Source organism: Urtica dioica, chromosome 8 (assembly GCF_054948205.1).
Source record: "Urtica dioica subsp. dioica isolate 48M chromosome 8, U.dioica_male_clone48M_v1_H2, whole genome shotgun sequence".
Lineage (NCBI taxonomy): Eukaryota > Viridiplantae > Streptophyta > Magnoliopsida > Rosales > Urticaceae > Urtica > Urtica dioica.
The window spans coordinates 39,211,452-39,235,498 of record NC_142763.1 but is presented as its reverse complement, the minus strand read 5'-3'; the positions used below and the strand labels follow the sequence as shown (position 1 = coordinate 39,235,498).

Below are 24,047 nucleotides of genomic sequence, written 5' to 3'. Positions count from 1 at the left end.
TTCTTTAGGATCTATATTTAACCTATGACATGCTATTTGAGGATCTATCCCCGTCATGTCGGACTGTGACCAGGCAAATATATCTAAGCTATTAGATAGGAGAGTAATTAAGTTACTTTTGGTACCTGATTCAAGATATTTTCCAATCTTGAGCTTCTTCTCAGGTTGTTTTGGATCTGGAGCGACTTCCTCGACTTCGTCTCCTGGGCCAATTTCTTCTCGGCTCGGAAGGCGTGGGTCGAAGTCCGATTCGATCATCATAACTTTGTGGACATCTTTGTCCTGACTCTCTTTGAGATAATTCGCATAGCAGCTCCTTGCGATAGCCTGAGTTCCGACTACTTCGCCTACCCCGTGTTCGGTAGGAAACTTCATCTTCAAATATTCTATGGAGGCGATAGCCCTGAGAGACTGCAAGGTTGGCCTGCCAATGATTGCGTTGAATGAAGATTTTCCGGGGACCACCACCCACGTCGTGTTAGTGGTTTTGCTCCTCGGGCTTTCTCCCACAGTTATTGGGAGTGGTACTACTCCCTTAGGCTGGATTGAGTCTCCTGTGAATCCATAAAGTTTTTCAGGAGAAGGAGCTAATGCATCTTGCTTAAGACCCATCTTGTTGAACGTGTCTTCATAGAGCACGTCGACAGCACTCCCAGTGTCCACCAATATTCGGTGTACATTCCTGTTACCAATAAGAGCTGATATGACCAATGGATCGTTGTGAGGAAACATCACCCACCGAGCATCTTCTGCCGAAAAGGTGATAGGCTCCGAGCTTGGTTTAGCTATCTTGTTAGGCCTTTGCTCGGCTGTAAACAAGATTTGTCGGGGTCCCGCATAGGCTTCTCTCACATAGCTCTTTTGAGCGCTCCTTGAGGTTCCTCCCACATGTGATCCTCCGACTATGAGTGAAATTTCAGCATACGCCTCACCTTTCTGTTCCTCTTGGTCCCCTTGCTCGGCCTTAAATTTCTTCAGCGCTCCTCTTCGGATTAGAGCTTCTATAGCTTCTTTGAGGTTGAAACAGTCGGCAGTGCGGTGACCGATGTCCGCATGGAAAGCACAATATTTTGTTTTATCTCTTCTTGAGATATCTTTCTTGATCGGTCTTGGCTTGGGGAAATCCTCTTTGTCCTGTGTAAGACTAAATATCTCCTCTATCGGGGCATTGAGCTTATGATATTTATCGAACTTACTGGAAAAGGGTTTCAGAGGTCCTGCTCCCGACCGGCTCTTCTTCGGTGGACGGTTGTCCTCGGAATGTCGTTCCCTATGCTCTTCTCGGTAGCTCTTTGGCGGTTTTGCTTTTCTTGCCGCCAGCCTTGCTTCCTCTGCGTTGATATACTTCTGGGCTCTCTTCAGAAAATCGTTGTAATCCCTTGGACTAGTCTTCTGAAGCGACCACCAGAATTCTGATTATGTTCGGACGCCGGAGGAGATCCCGAAGAGCTTAAAGTCTTCGTTCAGATCGTCAACTCGAAGAGCTTGTTCCGAGTAGCGATTAATAAAGTCTTTTAGAGATTCGTCATGGGCTTGTCTCACCGCTAGCAGCCTTTCTTTGGGACTTTTCCCTGAGCTGGAGCCGACAAATTGTTCCATGAATTTTCTATATAGCTGTTTCCAGGATCCTACGGAGTTTGGCTTTAGTTTTCTGTACCACCTTTTGGCTGAGCCAATTAGAGTGATAGAGAAAGCTCTGCACATAACCTCTGGTCCGGCTCCTTGCAACAGCATCCAAGAAGAAAAAGTGTCTATATGGTCTCCCGGGTCGGTCTTTCCATCGTATACTGGGATGCTTGGCATCCTGAAACGATCAGGCAACGGGTGTTCTAACACGCGTGCTGTGAAAGGGGAGACAGCTTCTCCAACTTTCGGAATAGACTCCTTCTGACCTAGGGCTACCTCTTCGATTCGACGTTCCAATCTTCTAAAATTTGTTTTGTTGGTGCTTGCACTGTCTTCGGTCTCCGAGCTTTCTAAGATGTGCCTGAAAGTGCTTGAATGACCTTTGTCCATGGTGGACTGGTACCGATCAGGAATCTTTTCCTGACTGTACTGCTCCTTCTCGGACTCAGAATCATCTTCCATCCTCTCATACCGATCTCTAGCATGTCTCCGAGGTTTCTTAACCTGCGGATCCTGCCCGATGGGTTCTTTCCCTGATCGGTGTGAGGGCTCTTCATCTGGGATCACTATTGCGCTTCGCAATGTGACCTTTTTCGCTTGCAGCCTTCTCTTCAATTCCCTGTTATTTGCCTCTAAGACCGAGAGACGCTCTTGCATCTGTCTGAACTGTTCTTTGAGGCTGGGTTCCGGGAGAAGTTCAGCTATTTCTTCCGAGGTGAAAGGCAGGGTGCGGTTATGGTGTTCTATCTCTGTTTCCTGGTTAGAGACAGCGTTCACGGGTGCGGACGAACTAGCCATATTCTTCAGCTGGTCCCCCTCCTTCTAGCGCCAACTGTTGACCTGTAAAATTAGTACAACAATATCTCACGAAAATACACAGACTCTGAGTACAAGGGCTCCGAGTACAGAGATGATTTAGGCAAGACTTTCTCTTTATACAGACGAATCTAATACAAGAGAGCAGTGTTTTCTAGAGGTTTTAAGTGAAAGAAAGTGCGTGAAAAAGTTCCTCCTTAGTTCTGTGCCGCAGCCTCTATTTATACTCGTCTGGTGTGGCCTCGTGGTCGTGTCTCTGGTGGTTATTCTGGGGAACGTGGGGTGATCAATCCCACGTTCTGGACGGTTTTGGGTAACTGCCTCTTATCTCTCGCTGAGGTGGACGCTTAATACTCTTCGTATGGTTCCTGAATCGTCAGGGTGTGCGTTTTAGAGTTTGAAACATGTTTTCTTTTGGTTTTGACTAGTCTTTGACCCACGTTCTTCTCTTCTCTCCGAAGTTCTGATCGGTGGGTTTCGTTCTTAACTTATGAACGGTTCGTTCCTTTTCAATGGATGGCCCTTGGGTCTACTTAACCTGAGCTCGGTGCTGGATTCCTCTTGCTGCTCGGGAGTCCGACTATTCTACTCGATGTCCGACTAATTTATCCCGTAACACATAGATATTTTTTTTCTCTTCCCTAAAGCACTGTGGCTCATTTATTGGCATAACAAAGTCCTTTTTATTTAAATAAGATATAAAATGTTGGTCCATATAAAACTCAACTCATATGTGCACGGGAAAGCCGATACTGGTAATGTACATGGAAAAATTCAACTCATTCAATCACAGGTTCCCACAAAAAAAAAAAATAATAATAATAAAGGTTCCTTAATTTTCCAAAGAATGAAAAAAAAACAAATTGTTACCCTCTTTAATTTTCCAAAGAAAGAAAAAAAAGAGGTTACCCTCCTAAAACATAATTTACAAACACGTCTCATCTCATCATAATAGATGCAAATAATGAAGAGCAGGAAGGGGACCTAAAACGTATAAGATAGTATTAGAGTGAAAGAAGGAGTAAATAACAAAGAAAGAGAAACATATAGTTTTACTTATGTTTTCTTTAACCAAATAAGAAAATGCCATGCAATTCAGAAAGTAAATAAAGTAAGTCATCCATTTAATAATGAAGTCAACAAATTATGGTAATCGTGTATGGACAGAGAACCACTAAAGATCCGTGGACTTGACTTAGCTAGATCTGTGGACTTGACTGAGCTTCCAAACCATCTTTAGAATTAGCTACTCAAAAAAATGTTTATTTTAAAAACAAATTATCGATGAAAATGGATTATCGTGGAGATAAATTATGAGCAAATTATAATGTTTTGCTATTCAACGTTGAACACGTTTTGATCCACCAAATCACACTTACCAAAATTATAGTCCAACATGGAGAGCTCTCTTGATCCGCAACTAGTTTTTGACTATCTTTATATGGATACTATGTGTGTGAATTGATAATTAATTAATACATGACGCCAATCATATCAATTAATTAACATGTGGGGTGACCCATTTTGCACCATTAATGCTTGCCTTCCTAATTAATTTATATTTTTTATTCGGTTAAAATTACATAATTAATTATTCATGGATATTTAGTGCTGTGTATGAGAAGAAATTTATAAAGAAAAAGAAAGTTCATAATCCACTCACACGTTCTCGTCACACCCAATTAGTTAAAAAAATAAAACCTAACAACCATTTGCCAGCGCTATAAATGCACCATATTGTTAGTCTTTTAAAAGCTTGCATTACAAACAATTATAAAACTAAATGCATACCATCACGTAAAGGAGAGAAGAGAAGTGAAAGAAGAAGTTAGAGACGAAGAAGGAGATCAAATACTCTTTTTGGTTGAGAGAGAGAGAGAGAGAGAGAGAGAGAGAGAGAGAGAGACGTTTATATATGGCTTACTATGAGTATGTGGTTGGTGGAATTGTAGCTTCGTATTTGCTTGGGCTAGTTTTCTTGTTTCGTTACAATGGAAAAAAGAATAGCAAAGCTTCTTCTTCTTCAATGGAAAATAACAACAAAATTTATAAAAATGAGAAAATTTACTCGCCCTCTTCCGGTGAAGTTTGCACTGAAAAAACAGATGTCATCATCGTCGGCGCGGGTGTCGCCGGCGCAGCTCTTGCTTATACGCTCGCCAAGGTAATCATTAATATATATATTTAATTATTTTCTTGATCTAAAAATATATTTACAACAAAAAAAAACGAAAAAACATTGTATATGATGAATTAACCATGGGAAGTATTTTTCAATTTTCTTCGTTTTCATTTTATTCTAATTAAAAGTCTTCATGTATTATTATTCAAGATAATTGGTAGAAACGGTTGTAATTTAATGAAATGGTGACGTTTTGTGATGTTATAGGAAGGACGCAAAGTTCATGTGATAGAGAGGGACTTGAATGAGCCAGACAGAATTGTGGGTGAACTTCTTCAGCCAGGAGGCTATCTCAAATTAATTGAGTTGGGTCTAGACGGTAATTACCAAAAACATAAACTTGTGATCACAAAGCCTTTGTCTTGTTAATTAAAATATATTCATGTTTCAATTTAGATTGTGTGCAAGAAATTGAAGCTCAAAAGGTGTTCGGGTACGCAATCTACAAAGATGGAAAAAGCGCAAAACTTTCATATCCTTTGGAGAATTACCGATCGGATGTCGCCGGAAGAAGCTTTCACAACGGACGTTTTATTCAAAAGATGCGACAAAAAGCTTCGTCTCTCCCAAAGTATTAATTTCATTTTCTTAGCAATTTCAAATATCTATACATAAATATTTGATATATGTACATAATTACTGATTATAATTGTAAAGTATCTTAATTATTCTTATAAATGTTGCCAAGACCGTTAACTAGGAGTTTTTTTAATCTTCGAATTTTCTCTAATTAAAATATTTTCTGATAAGGTTGGTTTGTCTGATTTTTGTAGTGTGAGACTGGAACAAGGAACAGTGACTTCATTAGTTGAAGAGAAAGGGAGAGTCAAAGGGGTTCAATACAAAACCAAGTCCGGTGAAGAAATCGCAGCTTTCGCGCCGTTAACCATCGTTTGCGACGGCTGTTTCTCAAATCTGCGTCGCTCTCTTTGTGTTCCCAAGGTAATAATTAACCAATACACACACAAAATGAGTAAAAACTTAAATTTTCCCCTCTCTATATGTTAATGTTATATCATACTTAAGGATTAAAATCCCGGTTCTCTCGATGATCGGCTAATAATTCTATTTTATAGAAATGCCAACAAAATAAAATAAAAAATCCAGTATAAAATTTACATAGAAATTTTACTTGTTTTTAAACTTAAATTTTGTTATATTCTATATTTATAAGAAATCCTTAGAATTGAATAAATTTTGGACTTCCGACAACATTTTATCCCTAGGATTTCGTGTATTTATTGGATTTTCGTTAGAAATACATAAAAAAAAAATGGATTATTTGTATTTTGATATCCCGTCTAGTATCTACTGAAGACCAAAAAAATCAGGCGTACCGACATAAATCGACCCCGAGCCTCTTTACTTATGTTTTCTCATGCAGGTTGACAATCCATCGTGCTTTGTTGGTCTTGTGTTGGAAATTTGTGAGCTTCCTTTTGCAAATCATGGGCATGTGATTTTGGCAGACCCTTCACCTATCTTGTTTTACCCGATTAGTGACACCGAGGTCCGATGCCTCGTCGATGTCCCCGGCCAAAAAGTACCGTCCATGGCCACCGGCGAAATGGCTAACTACCTTAAAACCGTAGTCGTCCCACAGGTACTATTTTTTTTTAATTTTTTTCCAAATGATATTGGTGGATCCGTGCTTGCTTGACTAAAAATGCGCTCTTAATAATTTATTCATTTTTTGGGAATTATTTAGATTCCACAAGAGCTTCAAACGGCTTTTGTAGCGGCAATTGAGAAAGGAAAAATAAAGACGATGCCGAACAAAAGCATGCCTGCGATCCCAAACCCGACCCCGGGAGCGTTGGTGATGGGGGATGCGTTCAACATGCGACATCCTTTGACCGGCGGAGGAATGACTGTCGCTCTCTCCGACATTGTCATTCTCAGAGACCTCCTCAGACCTCTCCAAAATCTCCACGACGCGCCCGCTCTTTGCAATTACCTCGAGTCTTTCTACACTGTCCGCAAGGTATGCAATAAAATAAATAAATAAATACTATTGAATTAAAAAAAATTCCAAACATCACGATTTGTAAACATACCACCAAGTCATTTTTTATGAGCATAATGACATCTTAATGTGAGCACTTTAATCGGTCAATTAATTTCTATTATAGCCGATTAAAATTAATCCATTAGTTGAGTTTAACCCTTTATTTTAGTTAAAATTAAATAAGCGATTAGATTTTTGCGGTTATTTCATAGTTAACCGTTTTTTTAAAACCACAAAAAAAAAAAATATTGAAACTAGCGATGAATTAGTTAACCGTCTAAAAGTTAACCACTAACCATTTAAATGATCAAAGTTTAACCGGTTAGCCGTAACATTTATTGCAACAAGTGCACTACCGAACCCGCTTATTCAAGTTCGTATATCAATTTTTTTTTTATTTCAGCCAGTGGCGTCGACCATAAATACATTGGCGGGGGCGCTATACAAAGTATTTAGCGCTTCCCCAGACGAAGCAAGGCAAGAAATGCGACAAGCTTGCTTTGATTACTTGAGCCTCGGTGGGATTTGCTCGACCGGGCCCGTGTCTCTCCTATCGGGACTGAATCCTCGCCCGATAGTCTTGTTTCTCCACTTTTTCGCCGTTGCTATTTACGGTGTTGGACGATTGTTGCTACCGTTCCCTTCGCCTAAGCGTATGTGGCTCAGTGCTAGGATTATTTTGGTAAATATATACTGATCATTATCCTTAATTTTGTTTCTACTAAATTCCTAAAAATTGGCTTCCCTAATTCTTGTTACTATTTTTTTTTGTTCAGTGTGCTTCCGGGATTATTTTCCCAATCATCAAGGATGAAGGAGTCAGACAAATGTTTTTTCCAGCCACCATCCCAGCTTACTATAGGGCTCCTCCTCTAAATTAAAGAATGTAAACAATAAATTTTAAACACACGCACAAAAAAATGATAGAATATGTTATAAATATCTCCTTTAGAAATTAAGGAAGAATTAAGATGGTATATAGATAGGATATAATTAAAATGCTCTACATTTTTATTCTTTTCTTCATGAGAAATATATATTTCCCAAAATTTGTACTACACTGAACCTTATAGTGAATGAGTTGTTTTACTATATCTTGGTTCTTTTCTCTACATATCACAATTTTCTCACAGATCACATGTCTATTTCATTCTTGTTAAACTACTTATATACTCAATGTTTAGACAAAACACTATTTATATACTCATTTTTTTCTTTGACAAAAATACCGCATGTTATTATTGTTAAATAGCGGCAATAATACTCAAATTTAGACAAAACATTATTTGTATACTCATTCTTTTTTTTCTCTGGCAAAAATATTACATGTTATTGATATGATCCTTACCAACAAATGTGATAAGACCCAATAACAATGATTGGAAAAAAAGACCTCAAGATCTGCAAAAGACTAGAATGTTGAGACTTGACCCAATATCTAGAGAGATAAGAACCAAGCCTACAATATATATGACGCCACACCAAGATACTCAAGATGAACACTTAAGAATCAAGATGATAAGTCAAGTTGCTGAACGCCACAAGAAAACTTGATAAGTTCAAAAAGTCTTTTCAAGAACAAGAAAGACACAAACTCACATATATTTCATTCAAAGGGGATTGTATCCTGATTACATTATCCTAAACACTTATTTATAGCCTTGGAGAGGCTTTACAATCAGCCAAAAACGTTTTTTCTCCAACAGCTCTAAAAACAACATTTAAGACACTAGTAATAAAACCTGAAATCTAAATGCAAATAACTCTCAGCCCTTATAACTTTGAAACTGAAAGTTTTTGACATAAAAACACACAAATCGACACAGTAAATGGGTATAAACACCCCAAATTCGTCCAACTATTCTGAGTGGTTACAAAAGTAACTCCCAAAAGAGTGAACAACCTTATTTATTGTTAAAAATGTGGATCCAATGCCTAAAAACGACCTAGGCATTCTGATTACTCTTGTAGAACCTTAATCATTGTAATTAGGCTCTCTTGCTTTAGATTTGCCTCAACTTTGGGCCTGAGCTACCTTGTTGAATCAGCTCATTTAGAGCCTCTTTGAATTGTTTGGCCTTAAACCTTGTGGGAGGCCCACTAGGCAAACTTAATGGACCACTTGAAAGTTTTCTTCTAGTCATCTCAGGTCCACTTGCATCCATTTGAACTCCTCGATCACTTGCATCCACTTTAGCTCCTCGATTCTCATCATTCTCCCCCTCTTGAAAGCGATTTGTCCTCATGGTAGATCAGAAACATTAAAGCTTGCACTAACACCATACTCACCAGGTAAGTCAAGCTTGTAGGCATTGTCATTGATGCGCTCCGATTCCTGGAATGGTCCGTCACCCCTTGGAAGTAATTTTGAACGCCTTTGCTCAGGGAATCGCTCCTTCCTCATGTGCAACCAAACCCAATCTACTGGCTAAAAAATCACTTTCTTGCGGCTCTTGTTGGCATTCTTTGCGTATTGCTCAGTCTGTCGCTCTATGTTTTGCCTTGTCTTCTCATGAATCTATTTCACAAGATCTGCCTTCTTTTTTCCATCTAAGCTAACTTGCTCACCAATAGGTAAAGGAATCAAATCCAAAGGTGTTATTGGATTAAAACCATAAACAATTTCAAAAGGAGAGAACTTAGTTGCAGAGTGAACACTATGATTATATGCAAATTCAACATGTGGCAAACAATCTTCCCAAGCTTTCAAGTTCTTTGAATGATAGCACGCAACAAAGTGGACAATGATCTATTTACCACTTCAGTTTGCCCATCGGTTTGTGGATGACAAGTAGTAGAAAACAATAGTTTTGTTCCCAACTTTCCCCACAACGTTTTCCAAAAATAGCTCAAGAATTTCGCATCTCTATCCGAAATAATTGTGCGAGGCATGCCATGCAACCTAACAATCTCTTTGAAAAACAGGTAAGCAATGTTTGATGCGTTATCAATTTTGTGACATGCAATAAAATGTGTCATTTTAGAAAATCGATCAACGACCACAAAAACAGAATCTCTCCCCCTCCTTAGTAATCCCAAAATGAAGTCCATTGAAATATCAACCCAAGGTGTACTAGGAATCGGAAGTGGTGTATACAAACCATGTGGTTATTTTTTAAACTTGGCCTTTTTATAAGTTATGCATCGTTCACAAATCTTTTCAACATCTCGTTTCATATGGGGCCAATAGAAATGTTCATGCAACACACCCAATGTCTTAGCTACCCCAAAATGACCCATCAAACCACCAGAATGTGCTTCTCTAACAAGTACTTTGCGTAATGAAGAATGAAGAATGCATAATTTATTTTCACGAAATAGAAAACCATCATGAATAAAAAAATTTCCATTCGCCCCACTAGAACAACATTCAAAAGCTTCCCCAAAATCAGAATTAGAAGCATCCAATTTCTTAATGTACTCAAATCCAAGCAACTTAGAATCTAGAGTAGAGAGTAGAACATACCTGCGAGATAAAGCATCTGCCACAACATTCTCCTTACCTTGCTTATATTTGATCACATATGGAAATGTTTCAATGAACTTCACCCATTTGGTATGTCGTCTATTCAGTTTGTGTTGACCCTTCAAATGCTTCAACGACTCATGATCCGTATGTATCACAAATTCTTTAGGCCAAAGATAGTGCTGCTAATTTTCCAAAGTCCTCACCAATGCATATAATTCCTTATCATAAGTAGGATAGTTTAGGGCTGACCCACTCAATTTTTCACTAAAATACACAATTGTTCTTCCTTCTTGCATCAAAACTCCATCAATTCCTAAACCTGAAGCATCACACTCAATTTCAAACGTTTTAGTGAAGTTAGGCAAAATAAGCAAAGGAGCATTAGTTAATTTTTTCTCGATCAGTCTGAATGCATTTTCTTGCTTAGCTCCCCATTTAAATGAGACGTTCTTCTTGATGACTTCGGTTAGCGGCGCTGCAAGGCTACTAAAGTCTCGAACAAATCGTCGATAAAAACTAGCCAAACCATGAAAACTTCTTACCTGACTTACCCAAGTAGGTGTTGGCCAATCCTGAATTGCCTTCACCTTTTCCTCATCAACTTCAATCCCTTTAGCACTTGCAACAAAACCAAGAAACACAAGCTTATCCGTGCAAAATGTACATTTCTTAAGATTTCCAAATAAGCTTTCTTTCCTCAAAACTTCTAAAACCAATTTTAGATGTGCAACATGATCATCAAGGTTTTTTTGCTATAAATCAGAATATCATCAAAGTAGACAACAACAAAATTTCCAAGGAAAGCACGTAAAACATGGTTCATAAGTCTCATGAATGTACTCGGGGCATTGGTTAACCCAAAAGGCATAACTAACCATTCATACAATCCATATTTTGTCTTAAATGCAGTTTTCCACTCATCTCATTCTTTCATTATAATTTGATGATATCCACTCTTAAGATCAACTTTAGAAAACACACACGATCCATGCAATTCATCTAGCATATCATCTAAACGAGGAATATGATGTCGATACTTTACCGTGATGTTGTTGATGGCTCGACAATCAACACACATTCTCCATGTCCCATCCTTCTTCGGTACTAGAATCACCGGAACAGCACACAGACTCATGCTTTCTCTCACACGTCCCTTCTCCATTAGCTCGCTGACTTGCCGCTCAAGTTCCTTAGTCTCCCCCGGATTACTTCTATAGGCTGGTCGATTTGGGATTGTGGAGCCAGGAACAAAGTTGATTTGATGTTTGATCCCTCGAATAGGAGGTAAACCAGGAGGTACCTCTTCCAGAAACACATCTACAAATTCTTGCAAAAGAGAGACAACATTGCTCGACAAAGATCCGACAAGATCATCAGTACATAAAAAGGCGTCCTTGTACATGAGTACTATAAGGGGCTGATGGGTGAATAATGCTCTCTTGATCTCACTTTTTTTTACCATGAGACTAACTTTTTCACTCATGTTTCTCTCTTTCTTTTCAAATTCCATTTTTTCAACTTTTTCTCTTTCTTTTTCTTTTTCTTTTTGTAATTTCAATTGATCAGCAAGAACTTGATTGGGACTTAATGGTACAAGTGTAACAGGTTGCTCTTTAAATTGCCATGGCCTCCCCAAAAGCATGTGACAAGCTTCCATCGGTACCACATCACAAAGCACCTGATCTTCATACTTGCCAATCGAAAATGCCACAAGAACTTGTTTTGTCACCTTGATGTTTCCACTATCATTAAGCCATTGAAGACGGTAGGGTCGTGGAAGCTTCAAGGTAGGCAGCGCCAATTTCTCGACAAGATCAATGCTCGTGACATTCGTGCAACTTCTTCCATCAATAATCACACTACACACCTTCCGGTTCAAGAAGCATCGAGTATGAAACAAATTCTCGCGCTGATTATTTTCTTCTTTCTTCACTTGTGCACTAAGAGCTCTCCTCGCGACTAATAGTTCTCCATTGACTTGGTATTCACCATCGCTACAATCCTCAAGCGGTGGCATGTCCTCATCTACTTCATCTTCCTCATCCTCCGACTCAATCTGACCTTGCACGTTTATCACCATAACCCTCTTGTTTGGGCACTCGCTGGCTATATGTCCCGATCCTCTACATTTGAAACACTTTATATCCGCGTTTTAGTAGAATTAGCCTCTTTGTTACCTTGAGTAGCCCCTGATTGTTGTTTGACGTTCTTCGAAGTGTCTAATTTAGGCTTGGAAATTCATCTCATCTAGGGGCTGCCCTCCATGGATTTGTTGAAGACATACTTGGTCCTCTCCTAGCCATGTTCCTTCGCTTTAGTTGCTCCTCCCGCTTTGACGGCTTGGTGCACCATATCGGTCAACTCCACGTGATGTTGCATCTCCACGACATCCGCTATCTCACGATTTAGTCCATGCAAGAATCTGGCCATCGTTGCTTCTCTGTCCTCCACCACGTTTGCTCTTATCATTGCCACCTCCATCTCCTTGAAATACTCATCTACACTTTTTGTTCCTTGAGTTAGACGCTGCAATTTATTGTACAACTCCCGATGGTAATAACTTGGAATGAATCGCCTCTTCATGATGGCTTTCATCTCCTCCCATGTCTCCACCGTGCGCTCTCCATTTCTCCTCCTTTCTTTCAACAACTGATCCCACCATACTATGGCATAATAAGTGAACTCAATCGCTGCGAGCTTCACCTTCTCCATCTCCGAGTAGTAGTTATGACACTCGAACACCATCTCCATCTTTTGCTCCCACTCCAAATAGACTTCAGGTTCATTTCTCCCTTAAAAAGATGGTATTGTCACCTTTATACTCCTAAATCATCATCCCTTCCAGGCCTTCCCCTCCTAGTTTCTCTATTCCCATTACCACGCCCAAACCTGCCCCAGTTGTGTTGACGCTCTTCTACACCATCTTCACCAGCCTCATCTTCAACACCTTCCGATACATTACCCTCTTCTTCAGCTCTTTGTGCTCGTCTATTGGGAACATTTGGTGCATGATTTTTTGCCACCCCTTCTATTCCATCAATCCTCACGTTTAGTTGCTCAAACTTCTCTGTCATCAACGCCACAAATGCCTCCATTTGAAGATTTCGATTAAGTGGTACGTATCTCCCACGATCAGATTAGTCTCCTGACATTTAAATATATATTTTTTATTAAAAAAACGTAATCGTTAGAGGATCTCACAAACACTCGCTCACGTGTTTCTTGCAATAATGTATCCGGGCAACATTCGTGTTTAGAATAAAATGGCTTTTACCCTCAAATAATCTCACACTCTTGCCTTTTTCCACTCTAGTGTTTTCTTTTGTTCTTAATCAGACTAAGTAAACAACAAGGACATGTTTGGTTTGATGTAATGGGCCTGGAATAGAATTGTCATTACTTTAAAATGGGCCCATTCTATTGTTTGGTTAAAAAATAAAACCAGAATGACAATTCTACAGCAATGGTTATTCAGCCATTTTAAGTGAATGGAGATTCATTAGAGGTACGTAAAGAATCAGGATTCCATTCCAATTATTTTTTTATATCCTTAAAGTACCCTTACGACAGGAAAAGCTAACACAAATTAAACCTAGCCCCAAATTTATTCAAGCCAAAAACCCTAACGATCAGATCTACCCCGTTCTTCGTCGGTCTCCGTCGTCGACGAACTCCGCCTTGACCCACGCCGCCATCGGAGACGTCGGAGCTGCTTTGTGTTTTTCAGGTGAGTCTTTAGTCTATTTGTATCATTTTCTTCTGAAAAAAAAAAACCTGATATTTTCTTCCATTGATTCCGCTGAGCCCATGTTTTATATGGTAATGGTTTGTTAACTTATACATATATCTATTTTGTTTGCGTAGTGATTATTATTATTATTATTATTAGTTTCAAAGTTGCTCTGCTCTATTGTTTTTTAGGAACAATCAGTCCTTTTTTTTGTCAAATACAATTGCTATTAGACTTTTTTTTTCATACACTACTCTGTAGTGTTTGTGCTTTTTTATTGTGTTGTCTATTTTTTATTATAAATTATTTTATTTGTTTGCCAAATAATATTGTTATAATGTTATGTAAGCTCTTGTTCGGTATTTTTTTTTAATACATCTCTTGTTCAGTATGCTTTTATTTGTTTGCCAAATAATATTGTTAGTTCGATACCTTACATGTATCTAATATTGTTCAGTATATTGCATAACTACTATAGTATCTAAAACAAAAGTTTATAAATAACATTGTTGTACTTGTTGTATATATTGTAGGATAATGGCTCGTTTATCTTTAGTACAACAGCAAATATTAAGAAAGAAGGAGTTAATGACTCTTTTTTTACAATGGTCGAACATTTTGCGTAGTGTTGAGTGGTTTTTAAAGGTGCGCGAGACAGCAATAAAAGATTATATCACAACTACTTCTCTTCGACGACAGTTATATACCCTTGACATAGGTATCAATAGGCAAATTGTGCATCAACTAGTTTATGATAATAATAACACATGTAAAGAACAACTTAGGTTGAGTAGGGAAGCCTTTACAAATTTATGCACATTGCTTGAAACTAGAGGTGGATTAAAGGCATATAAGTATGTACAAGTTGATGAGCAAGTGGCTATGTTTTTGCATATATTAGCTCATCATGTCAAGAATAGAGTAATCAAGTTTCAGTTTATGAGATCCGGGGAAACAGTTAGTAAGTACTTTCATAATGTCTTGCACGCGATAATTAGAGTACATGGAGATTTATTGAAAAAACCCGAGCCTATTTTGGAGGATTCAACTGATGAGAGGTGGAAATTATTTAAGGTATTTTTCTTTTTAATCTACCTTTGATTTTTTTTTCTTTCCATAAATGAATCTAACTAACTTTGAAACTATTTATGTAGAATTGTTTAGGAGCATTAGATGGGACATATATTAGAGTGAGAGTCCCTATGACAGAGAGACCTAGATATCGTACTCGAAAAGGTGATGTAGCAACAAATGTCTTAGGTGTGTGTTCCCCCGATATGCAATTTATATATGTGTTACCCGGTTGGGAGGGATCAGCGGCTGATGGTAGAGTGCTACGCGATGCTATACGTAGGAGAAACGGTTTGCAAGTTCCAAATGGTATGTCAAATGTAGTGCATAGACTATTGTTAAGATATATTATGTCAATATATAGTCTAAACAACTATGAAATTCATTGTTGGTCAAAACACCTTATACCTTACATCAATTTTCCTATCTAGGTCAATATTACCTTGTAGATGCTGGCTACACTAATGGTCCAGGATTTCTCGCTCCATTTCGTGGTCAACGCTACCACCTTACTCTATGGAGAGAAGGGCCTCAACCAAATAGTCCTCAAGAATATTTTAATATGAAGCATTCATCCGCTAGGAATGTCATTGAAAGGTGTTTTGGTGCAATTAAGAATCGTTGGGCAATTCTTAGGAGTCCGTCGTTCTATCCAATAAAGACACAAAATCGTATAATTTTGGCATGCTGTCTATTGCACAACTTTATTCGAAGAGAAATGCCCGACGATATTAGTTACATGCCAAGTGAGGATAATGATATGGAAGCGGAGGAGAATGAAGATGGAGAAAATATCGATGACTTTATAACAAATATTGAGCCATCAGACGAATGGACAACATGGAGAAATAATTTAGCAAATGAGATGTATGATGAGTGGAGAACCCATATATGAGTAAATTGATGTGTTATTTAGGAAATGTCTTAGGTGTGTTCCCCCGATGACTTTCAGATTATTTATTTTATTTATGAAAAATTGTTTGTTTTTCTTATATCTTTTTCTTGTAATGAAATTGAGCAACTGAATGCTTCATATTATGTATTTTTTTTCAAAGCTATTGATTTTTTTTTCCAGATTATGTATTGGTTTGCGTTGCTTTTTCATGAATGGTACCAAGCTACTGTTATTGGGATATTATGTATTTTATTATCAAAGTTTGTTTTGTTTTTATCATTTAATGAAATGGACCTACTGTTATTTGCATACTATGTATTTTATTACCAAAGTTTGTATTTTTTTGTTTTATTTTCATAACATGGTCTTTGTTTGATAGGATGACAAGCTCAAAAGTTAGAGGTCCCGGTCAGAATAAGAGATTTTGGACTGAAGAAGAAGACAAAGCCTTGATTGAGTCGTTGTTGGAGTTACACGATGAAGGAAAATACAAGGCTGAAGGAAATTTCAAAGCTGGTCACTTAAAAGCTCTTGAAATAAAATTGCACAACAAGATACCGGGTTGCGACTTAGAAGCTCATCCGAACATTGGGTCAAGATTGAAAACGCTAAAGTCTTACTTTCAGGTTGTTCATGAAATGTTAACTGGACCGAATTGCAGTGGTTTTGGATGGGACTCAGAGAAGCAAATAGTTACGGCAGAAAAGCCCGTATGGGATGCATATCTCCAGGTACTTTTCATACTAAATTTTTTGTGGTCTTTATTATATGGTATTGTTTTAGTAACTCTTTTTTAAAAAAAAAAAAAAAAACCCAGAGTCACAAGGATGCAGCCCCATTTCGATACAAGCCTTTTCCATATTATGATGTTCTCTCCTTAATTTACGGAAAAGATCGTGCAACTGGAAAAAATTCAGAGGGTCCGATAGATGTGGTTGAAGAATTAGAAACACAAGGACAAGAAACTAGCAAAGAGAATGATGTTGAGAATCACATGCAAGATGAAGTTTTTGAGAGTGATGATAATGTGCAAGGCATGAATGAAGCACAATCTATGCATCAATCCACTACACCTCAATCTGAAGCTTCATCAAAGTCAGGCAAAAAAAAGAGAAAAGTTTCCGAAAGAGATGATTTGTTTGAAGCCTTGAAAGAGTCATCTTTAATCATTGCACAAGTCATTGACAAAGCATCGATTCGTTTGAGTAAAGCTATTGGAGAAGACATGAATGAGAAACATATGAACCTTGGCAAAGAATTGGAGAAGAACACGACAATTTCAAAAATGGAGCGATACAAGGTAGCTCGTATAATTATGCAAGACAATGCTCTAATTTCTTACTTTTTTAGCATTGAAGACAAGGATAAAGATGAATGGGTGAGAGGTCTTCTTGCTGGAGATTTCTGAAAATAGCTTTGGGATATAAGTAGGGAAATATCAAATTTTTTTGTGAATGTCTGTAAGGAAAGAACTTATCAGTATGTGGTAGATTATATAGTATATAAATAGTATAGTCTTTTGGGTTACGAATTATATAAATGATATAATTTTGTAAACCATCTTTTGGGTTGATACACAGTTTCAAGATCCAGGTATCATATATATGGATTTCTGTTACAATTATATATTTGCTTTGTTTATTTGTATGATAGTTTCCATATTAATGAATACTTAGCATATGAAATGTATGCTAATAATTATTTACAGCCATATATGACTATATATTAGGTAATTTTGACATCTGACTATATTTTTAATTTGTGATATATAATAATAATAATAATAATAATAATAATAATAATAATAAAATTATATTTATAAGTGTATATACGTTCTTATATAAACTTGTGTACTTAAATGAAATTAATATTATAAGCCCTTTTTTTCATTTTAATATATATACAACAAGGGTAATTATGTAAAAAGAAGTTTGATTCCATTCTATTATGCTAATAACCAAACATGTTATTATATATTCAACCATCATTCCAATATACTAACCAAACAAATTAATCCAATTTTTCTTTCCATTCCATTCATTCTTGATTCCATTATCATTCTCATTCTCATTCTCATTATCAAAACCCCATTGCAACCAAACATGCCCCAAGTGTTTCGAGTAGAAATTCAATGTGTGAAACAACTCAACAAACCTCGAGACTCAAAAGCAAAAGATAAGATACGAGATAAAAAAACCCAAACTACGTGTACTAAATGGTCAATTACCAATTCTTGAATCAGACCATAAACAAAAATACTACAAAGATAAATCTTTCTTCATTTGGCTTTTTTTTTTCTTCTTTTTTTTGCCTTTTTTTTTAATATAATGATAAGAATACACAAACAAAGAAAACTGAAAGTGGTACGAAAAAAAATGGACAAAAACCTACTTTTTTTTTTTTTTTTTACTTTAAATGAAACAAACGAAATTAAAATCAAGGATAGACAAAATTTTCCTTAGAACCCAAGCTCTGACACCAAATGATATGATCCTTACCAACAAATGTGATAAGACCCAATAACAATGATTGAAAAAAAAAAAGACCACAAGATCTGCAAAGGACTAGAATGTTGAGAGTTGACCCAATATCTAGAGAGATAAGAACCAAGCCTACAATATATATGACGCCACACCAAGATACTCAAGATGAACACTTAAGAATCAAGATGATAAGTCAAGTTGCGGAACGCCACAAGAAAACTTGATAAGTTCAAAAAGTCTTTTCAAGAACAAGAAAGACACAAACTCACATATATTTCATTCAAAGGGGATTGTATCCTGATTACATTCTCCTAAACACTTATTTATAGCCTTGGAGAGGCTTTACAATCAGCCAAAAACGTTTTCCTCCAAAAGCTCTAAAAACAACATTTAAGACACTAGTAATAAAAGCTGAAATCTAAATGCAAATAACTCTCAGCCCTTATAACTTTGAAACTGAAAGTTTTTGACATAAAAACACACAAAACAACACAATAAATGGGTATAAACACCCCAAATTCGTCCAACTATTCTGAGTGGTTACAAAAGTAACTCCCAAAAGAGTGAACAACCTTATTTATTTTTAAAAATGTGGATCCAACGTCTAAAAATGACCTAGGCATTATGATTACTCTTGTAGAACCTTAATCATTGTAATTAGGCTCTCTTGCTTTAGATTTTCCTAAACTTTGGGCCCAAATGAGCTAACTTGTTGAATAAGCCCATTTAGAGCGTCTTTGAATTGTTTGGCCTTAAACCTTATGAGTGTTGGAAATGATCTAGGGTTAAGAAAAGATTTAACGCTTAAACTTTAAAATTATGTTTTTCATTATAAAAAATTACTCGAAATTTTCTCAAACTTTAAAAACACGTTTTTCATTATAAAAAATTAAAAACTTTTATAACTGATTCTAAATTGGTTTAATAACATCCCAAACTCATAGAAAATCAACATGATTTTTAATTTAAAGGCAAGAGCAATAAATTAAAAAAAACTAAGGTAACAATCCTAACTTGTCAAAAAACGAGTAACTTTTCGAAAACGATTTTCAAGCTCATAGTTTTAATGACATGTACATGCATATCTTTGACCATAGCTCTGATACCATTTGTTGGAATTGATCTAGGGTTAAGAAAAGATTTAACGCTTCAAGCAAGCGGCGGAATTTAAAAATTTTCTTTTAAACAAGTAAAACGATTTTACTAACCTAGACAAAGAGCAAGCACATGTTTAAATTAAAACTATTAAAGAGCATTACTCGTTTACTAACCTTTGTGAAGCTTGAACGGTGAGAAGCCTTAGGAAGGTTGAAACGTTCGTCTCCCCACGCAGCTCGTCTTTCTTCGTTCTTCGGGAAACTCGAGTAACCACGAAAGTTTCTATCACAAGAATCACTCGAGAAAGAAAGGAATTAGAGTGTGGGCACTTTTAAACACGACGACTCAAGAACAAGTCTAAGAGTCGAAGAGCTAAAACACTAGGTCAAATGTGGACCTAGGTGGCAAAACAAAAACGAAAAGAACTAGAGAGAGAGAGAGAGAGAGAGAGAGAGAGATGGGCGGCCAAGTCGAGAGAGAGAAGCTCTCAATCTCTAAAACTTTTGAAATGAATGAAATGAAAGGAATGAGGCCTTTATTTATAGGAGAGAAATTACCTTCAACAAGGTAGTTTCCTCTTCTATAGAATATCACATATTCATGACCAAAATTTCCTTCCTTCCCTTTATTTCACACGGCCAAGAGGAGCTTCTAGAAGCCTTGGATTTGTTTCCTCTTTTGCTCCCTTGCCTTGCCTTGGACGATCCCATTCTTTCCTCTTTTTCTTTTGACAAGTATCTTCATACATCAATACACAAAATTGGTTCTCTTTCTCTTGGATTTGGGCGTGCACACCATCTAGAAGGTGCTTCTAGATTTTTCTTTATTTGTTCATGACAACATAAGAAAGGCCCATTAAGAATTTTCAAGTAAAATTCCATGAAATGAAATTAATCCTCAAGGCCCAAATTCCTTAACATGCCCAGTGTTTATATGTCATCACATGACTATGTCCAAAAATTTATTGACATTCATGTCATCCTTTGTCCAAAGACAAAAATACCCTTTTAGACAATTTTCGTAAAACTTGTCTCGTTCTTGTTTTAACTTAGCTTCTAGTTTAACTATTCTTACTCGATATGATTTGTGGCAGTGACTTCATGGATCCAAATGAACAAAGCTTGAGCTAACATTCTTGGACTCAAAAGTTCACAAACCTTTTCCAAGTTTAGCTTAATGTCAACTGATTCCACTAAAGAGTTGACACTGAGAATCTCTCAGTTCAAATGAATTTATTTTCTACTCAAGAGTTCAACTTAATTGTGATGAGTGGATCCACTGAATATTATCTATGTTTACCCTTCATGAATATCATCAGCTAGTCGGGATTTACAAAATTACCATTTTACCCTTCTAGCTGTTATTTCCTCAACTCCTTTGTCGCTTGTGAATAAGTTAGAAACAATGTATTGATGAGGAGCTAACAAGTCACATTGATTCATCCAAAAGAGTCATGACTCAATTTGGACACTGGCCAGTTCATTTATTCACATTCCAAGGAACAAAGCACGAGGTGATATACATTGCATTTCAGCAATCTTGTACATGAATTCCATATCTACGAGAGCTTCACAAAGTTACTCATGACATCTTCATAACTTAGTATTTCACCAATAGGTCCTGTTCGGAATCACATAGTGAATCCGAACTCTGACTTTCTCAAATGAGAATACGTAAGCTATGAAATGACATGTCTCATTTCAGGATTGAGGTAAGCACGATGCAATTCATACGTAGTGACTTCGAGACATAAGAGGTTAAATGGTTTGTTCTTATTCTGTCTCTAGATGTACACTGGTCAATTCAGTACCTTCGGAAGATACCTAGAAGAACTATAGAGTCTCCAACTCTCAATGTCCCATAACCAGACATCATAGATTCTCCTAACAATCGTACTGGGATCAATAGTCCTTTGATCCTTAGATTGCGAATATATTGTTTTTAAGCAAACCATGAAGAGTTTGTTCATGCAAATCTATATTTGTCCCTTCATATGTTGGTAGGTTTGTTTATGGACTAAAGACTAAGGTTTTATCATAAAGCTTCAAACAGACAAGGAAGAATTAATCAACGTTTCAACTTTTATTAATAAATAAGCAGTTACAAGCAAGAGTTTTCGTAAGACTATATTACATAAAATGTACATAAATAGAGACTACAACTCTTCTAGTGGGCACCATTGACAACAGTGAGAGGCCCACTAGGCAAACTTAATGGACCACTTGCAAGTTTTCTTCTAGTCATCTCAGGTTCACTTGCATCCATTTGAACTCCTCGATCACTTGCATCCACTTTAGCTCCTCGATTCTCATCAGTTATTATTTAGTGATACCATAACTACTTGTGCCATTAAGGTTGGATGGAAAAACACGTTGACGGCTCAGATTTAAAAACGATTTTATAATAAATTTTAGAAAATTTAATTAAGCTAAAAATTATATCATAATAGTTAATAACATATAATAATTAAACATTAAAAATATATATAATTAAACAACACAAAAAATATATGAATAAAACAAATGAAAGTTCTGGTGTGTCGAGAGAGAACGAGAATGGGTTCAAGGGTTCTAAGGAATCCATAGCTGACGAGATGGAGACCAATAAAGGTTTCGTCCTCCACACGGAACAGCCGTGAAAATCATGAAGCATCTGTGGGCCGGAATTGTGGCTGCCATTGTTTACGGGTTAGTTTAGGAGCCAAAGTTGGAGGACAAAGGCAGGCTTGGAGGGGCATCGACGATGGCGGATGAGGAATATGGGACTGGAATTGGCTTGGATTCAATTCAATTCCTCTTCTCTCATATCTCTCTCTCTATTACTCAATCAAGCACTAAGATTTTTAATGATTGGGTTCAACTGAGAGACAAAAATGGGGTTCAAGTTCAACTGAGATTTTATCACTGTCTTTACTCACTTCTTTGAATTTGAGATTGTTGTTGTTGAGCTGAGAGTCAATTGTTTGTCTTTCTAGATTGTTTGATCACGCCACATGAATTTCCGTTTAAACTTAACGGTGCAAATAGTTACGACGTCACTAGATAGTAACATGTTGTATTTTTACCAAAGAAAAAAAGAATGATCATATAACTATTATTTTGTCCAAACATCGAATATTATTACCGCCATTTCCCCTAAATTAATTTAACCGAACTCTTTTAAAAGTCCCACATACGTTGGCTCTTGAATTTTGTTTTTCCCTTAAAAGTATATTTTGATAAGCCAAAAAAATTAGATTACAAAATCACGCAAAAAATTAAAATATTTCTACATGAAGAAGATGAAAAGTGGACCACTAACAATCTTAAGTACAACAAAATAACTTGTGGGTTACTGTCTATGTAGGTAACCAATCATTATCAGATTACAACACGAATCACGAATGGAAACACTAGTTTTCGCCTGTTGAAGATTGCGGTTTTATGGGTGTTGCCTGACTGAGATCCACGTCCAAAGAAAATCATATCTTATATATGAATCCATATGTGAAGAAATATTCAAAGACACTCCGATTAAAGATCGGGCGGTACAAAAGTCAGATCTAATAAATCTAGATTATTGCATAATGAAAAAAAGGGAAACAGGAAGAAGAAAATAAAAATAAATTTGCATTCTCTTAGGCCGAGAGTTCTCCATTGGCCGAGACTACCGGAGTCTCTATATCCTAAGAGAGACGACGACACTGAAAGTTAAAAGTCCTAGTCTTGACTTTTTGAGAGAGAGAGCGCGACGGTTAGAGTTTGAGAGAGGGAGAGCCGAAAAGATTGGTGGCAAGTTGTAACTAGAATAGTTACCTGCAATTGATTGCTCTCACACACAAATAAGATAAATAAAGAGCTTGCAAAATGTTTGAAATCAATAGAAAATTTTCAAACGGGGAGAGGAAGTCAACTGCTGAAATTCATATAATTTTTTTAAAAAAATTAGACGGACTAGCCAAATTCAAACGTTGAGATTGCATTTTAGCCAACATTTACATTTATTTTGAGAAATAGCCAATTTCGCTGACGTGGCGTTCAAGCCAATATTTTGCTTCTAGTTTTGCCCTTTTTAATTTAAAAAAATATAATTAAAGAAAATCAAAATTGATTGCTAACATATTTATGATTTGATTGCCAAGATATTCTATTTTGATTGCTAACATATTTATGTTTATATGATATATAATTGATAGCAAGTTAGGAGTTATTGTTGAGTATTTTTTTTTATTTTTTTTTTCCTTACACGTCTCTCTCTCTCTCTCTCTCTCTCTCTCTCTCTCTCTCTCTCTCTCTCTCTCCACTAGAGCAGCCATGGAAGCCGCGCAGAGATCGCTCCTCCTCGAATCCTCGAAGCTCTTCCCTCTCCCGCCCAACTTCACGCCGTCGTATGGCACGTCGGGATCCCGCGCCGACACGTCGCTGCTCCGATCGACGGTCTTCCGCTCCGGAATACTTGCCTCGCTGAGGGCGCTCAAGACACGATCCGTGATCGGGATCGCCATCACGGCGTAGCACAACCAGGTCTCTGACAACGGCATCACGATCGCTTATCCCTCCGGCGGGATGCTCGACCAGGCATGGGAGCCCTTCGCCGACTCCCTCGCCGCCGCTCCGAGCTCCGATCGAGTCGTCGAGTTCGTTGCCGAGTTCGCGGAGTCGGAGGTCGGATTTCGTCTCAGGTAATTAGT

General features: G+C 37.2%; 3 protein-coding genes across 3 annotated transcripts; all 3 read left to right on the top strand.

The window, feature by feature from the left end:
* Positions 1-4,087: 4,087 nt before the first annotated feature.
* LOC149389728 (squalene monooxygenase SE1-like) lies at positions 4,088-7,756 on the top strand. The gene is made up of 8 exons (XM_089622453.1): positions 4,088-4,606; positions 4,832-4,943; positions 5,021-5,195; positions 5,398-5,566; positions 6,009-6,227; positions 6,333-6,608; positions 7,036-7,314; positions 7,409-7,756. The coding sequence occupies exons 1-8, from the start codon at positions 4,358-4,360 to the stop codon at positions 7,511-7,513; spliced, it is 1,584 nt and encodes a 527-aa protein (XP_089478579.1). The 5' UTR covers positions 4,088-4,357; the 3' UTR covers positions 7,514-7,756.
* A 6,957-nt stretch (positions 7,757-14,713) lies between these two features.
* LOC149389727 (uncharacterized) lies at positions 14,714-15,797 on the top strand. The gene is made up of 4 exons (XM_089622707.1): positions 14,714-14,905; positions 14,986-15,211; positions 15,334-15,376; positions 15,743-15,797. The coding sequence occupies exons 1-4, from the start codon at positions 14,714-14,716 to the stop codon at positions 15,795-15,797; spliced, it is 516 nt and encodes a 171-aa protein (XP_089478833.1).
* A 380-nt stretch (positions 15,798-16,177) lies between these two features.
* LOC149389726 (uncharacterized) lies at positions 16,178-17,205 on the top strand. Its single transcript, XM_089622706.1, has 2 exons — positions 16,178-16,528; positions 16,615-17,205. The coding sequence occupies exons 1-2, from the start codon at positions 16,178-16,180 to the stop codon at positions 17,203-17,205; spliced, it is 942 nt and encodes a 313-aa protein (XP_089478832.1).
* The last annotated feature ends 6,842 nt before the right edge of the window (positions 17,206-24,047 follow it).

What these genes read in the sequence shown, in the direction of transcription:
- LOC149389728 (XM_089622453.1), top strand. Translation starts at nt 4,358, where the DNA reads ATGGCTTACTATGAGTATGTGGTTGGTGGAATTGTAGCTTCGTATTTG. An exon ending in GCTCTCTTTGTGTTCCCAAG is followed by an intron (nt 5,567 to 6,008) that starts GTAATAATTAAC and finishes TTTCTCATGCAG; the next exon opens with GTTGACAATCCATCGTGCTT. An exon ending in TCAGTGCTAGGATTATTTTG is followed by an intron (nt 7,315 to 7,408) that starts GTAAATATATAC and finishes TTTTTTGTTCAG; the next exon opens with TGTGCTTCCGGGATTATTTT.
- LOC149389727 (XM_089622707.1), top strand. Translation starts at nt 14,714, where the DNA reads ATGTTTTTGCATATATTAGCTCATCATGTCAAGAATAGAGTAATCAAG. An exon ending in AGAGGTGGAAATTATTTAAG is followed by an intron (nt 14,906 to 14,985) that starts GTATTTTTCTTT and finishes CTATTTATGTAG; the next exon opens with AATTGTTTAGGAGCATTAGA. An exon ending in CGGTTTGCAAGTTCCAAATG is followed by an intron (nt 15,212 to 15,333) that starts GTATGTCAAATG and finishes TTTCCTATCTAG; the next exon opens with GTCAATATTACCTTGTAGAT.
- LOC149389726 (XM_089622706.1), top strand. Translation starts at nt 16,178, where the DNA reads ATGACAAGCTCAAAAGTTAGAGGTCCCGGTCAGAATAAGAGATTTTGG. An exon ending in TATGGGATGCATATCTCCAG is followed by an intron (nt 16,529 to 16,614) that starts GTACTTTTCATA and finishes AAAAAAACCCAG; the next exon opens with AGTCACAAGGATGCAGCCCC.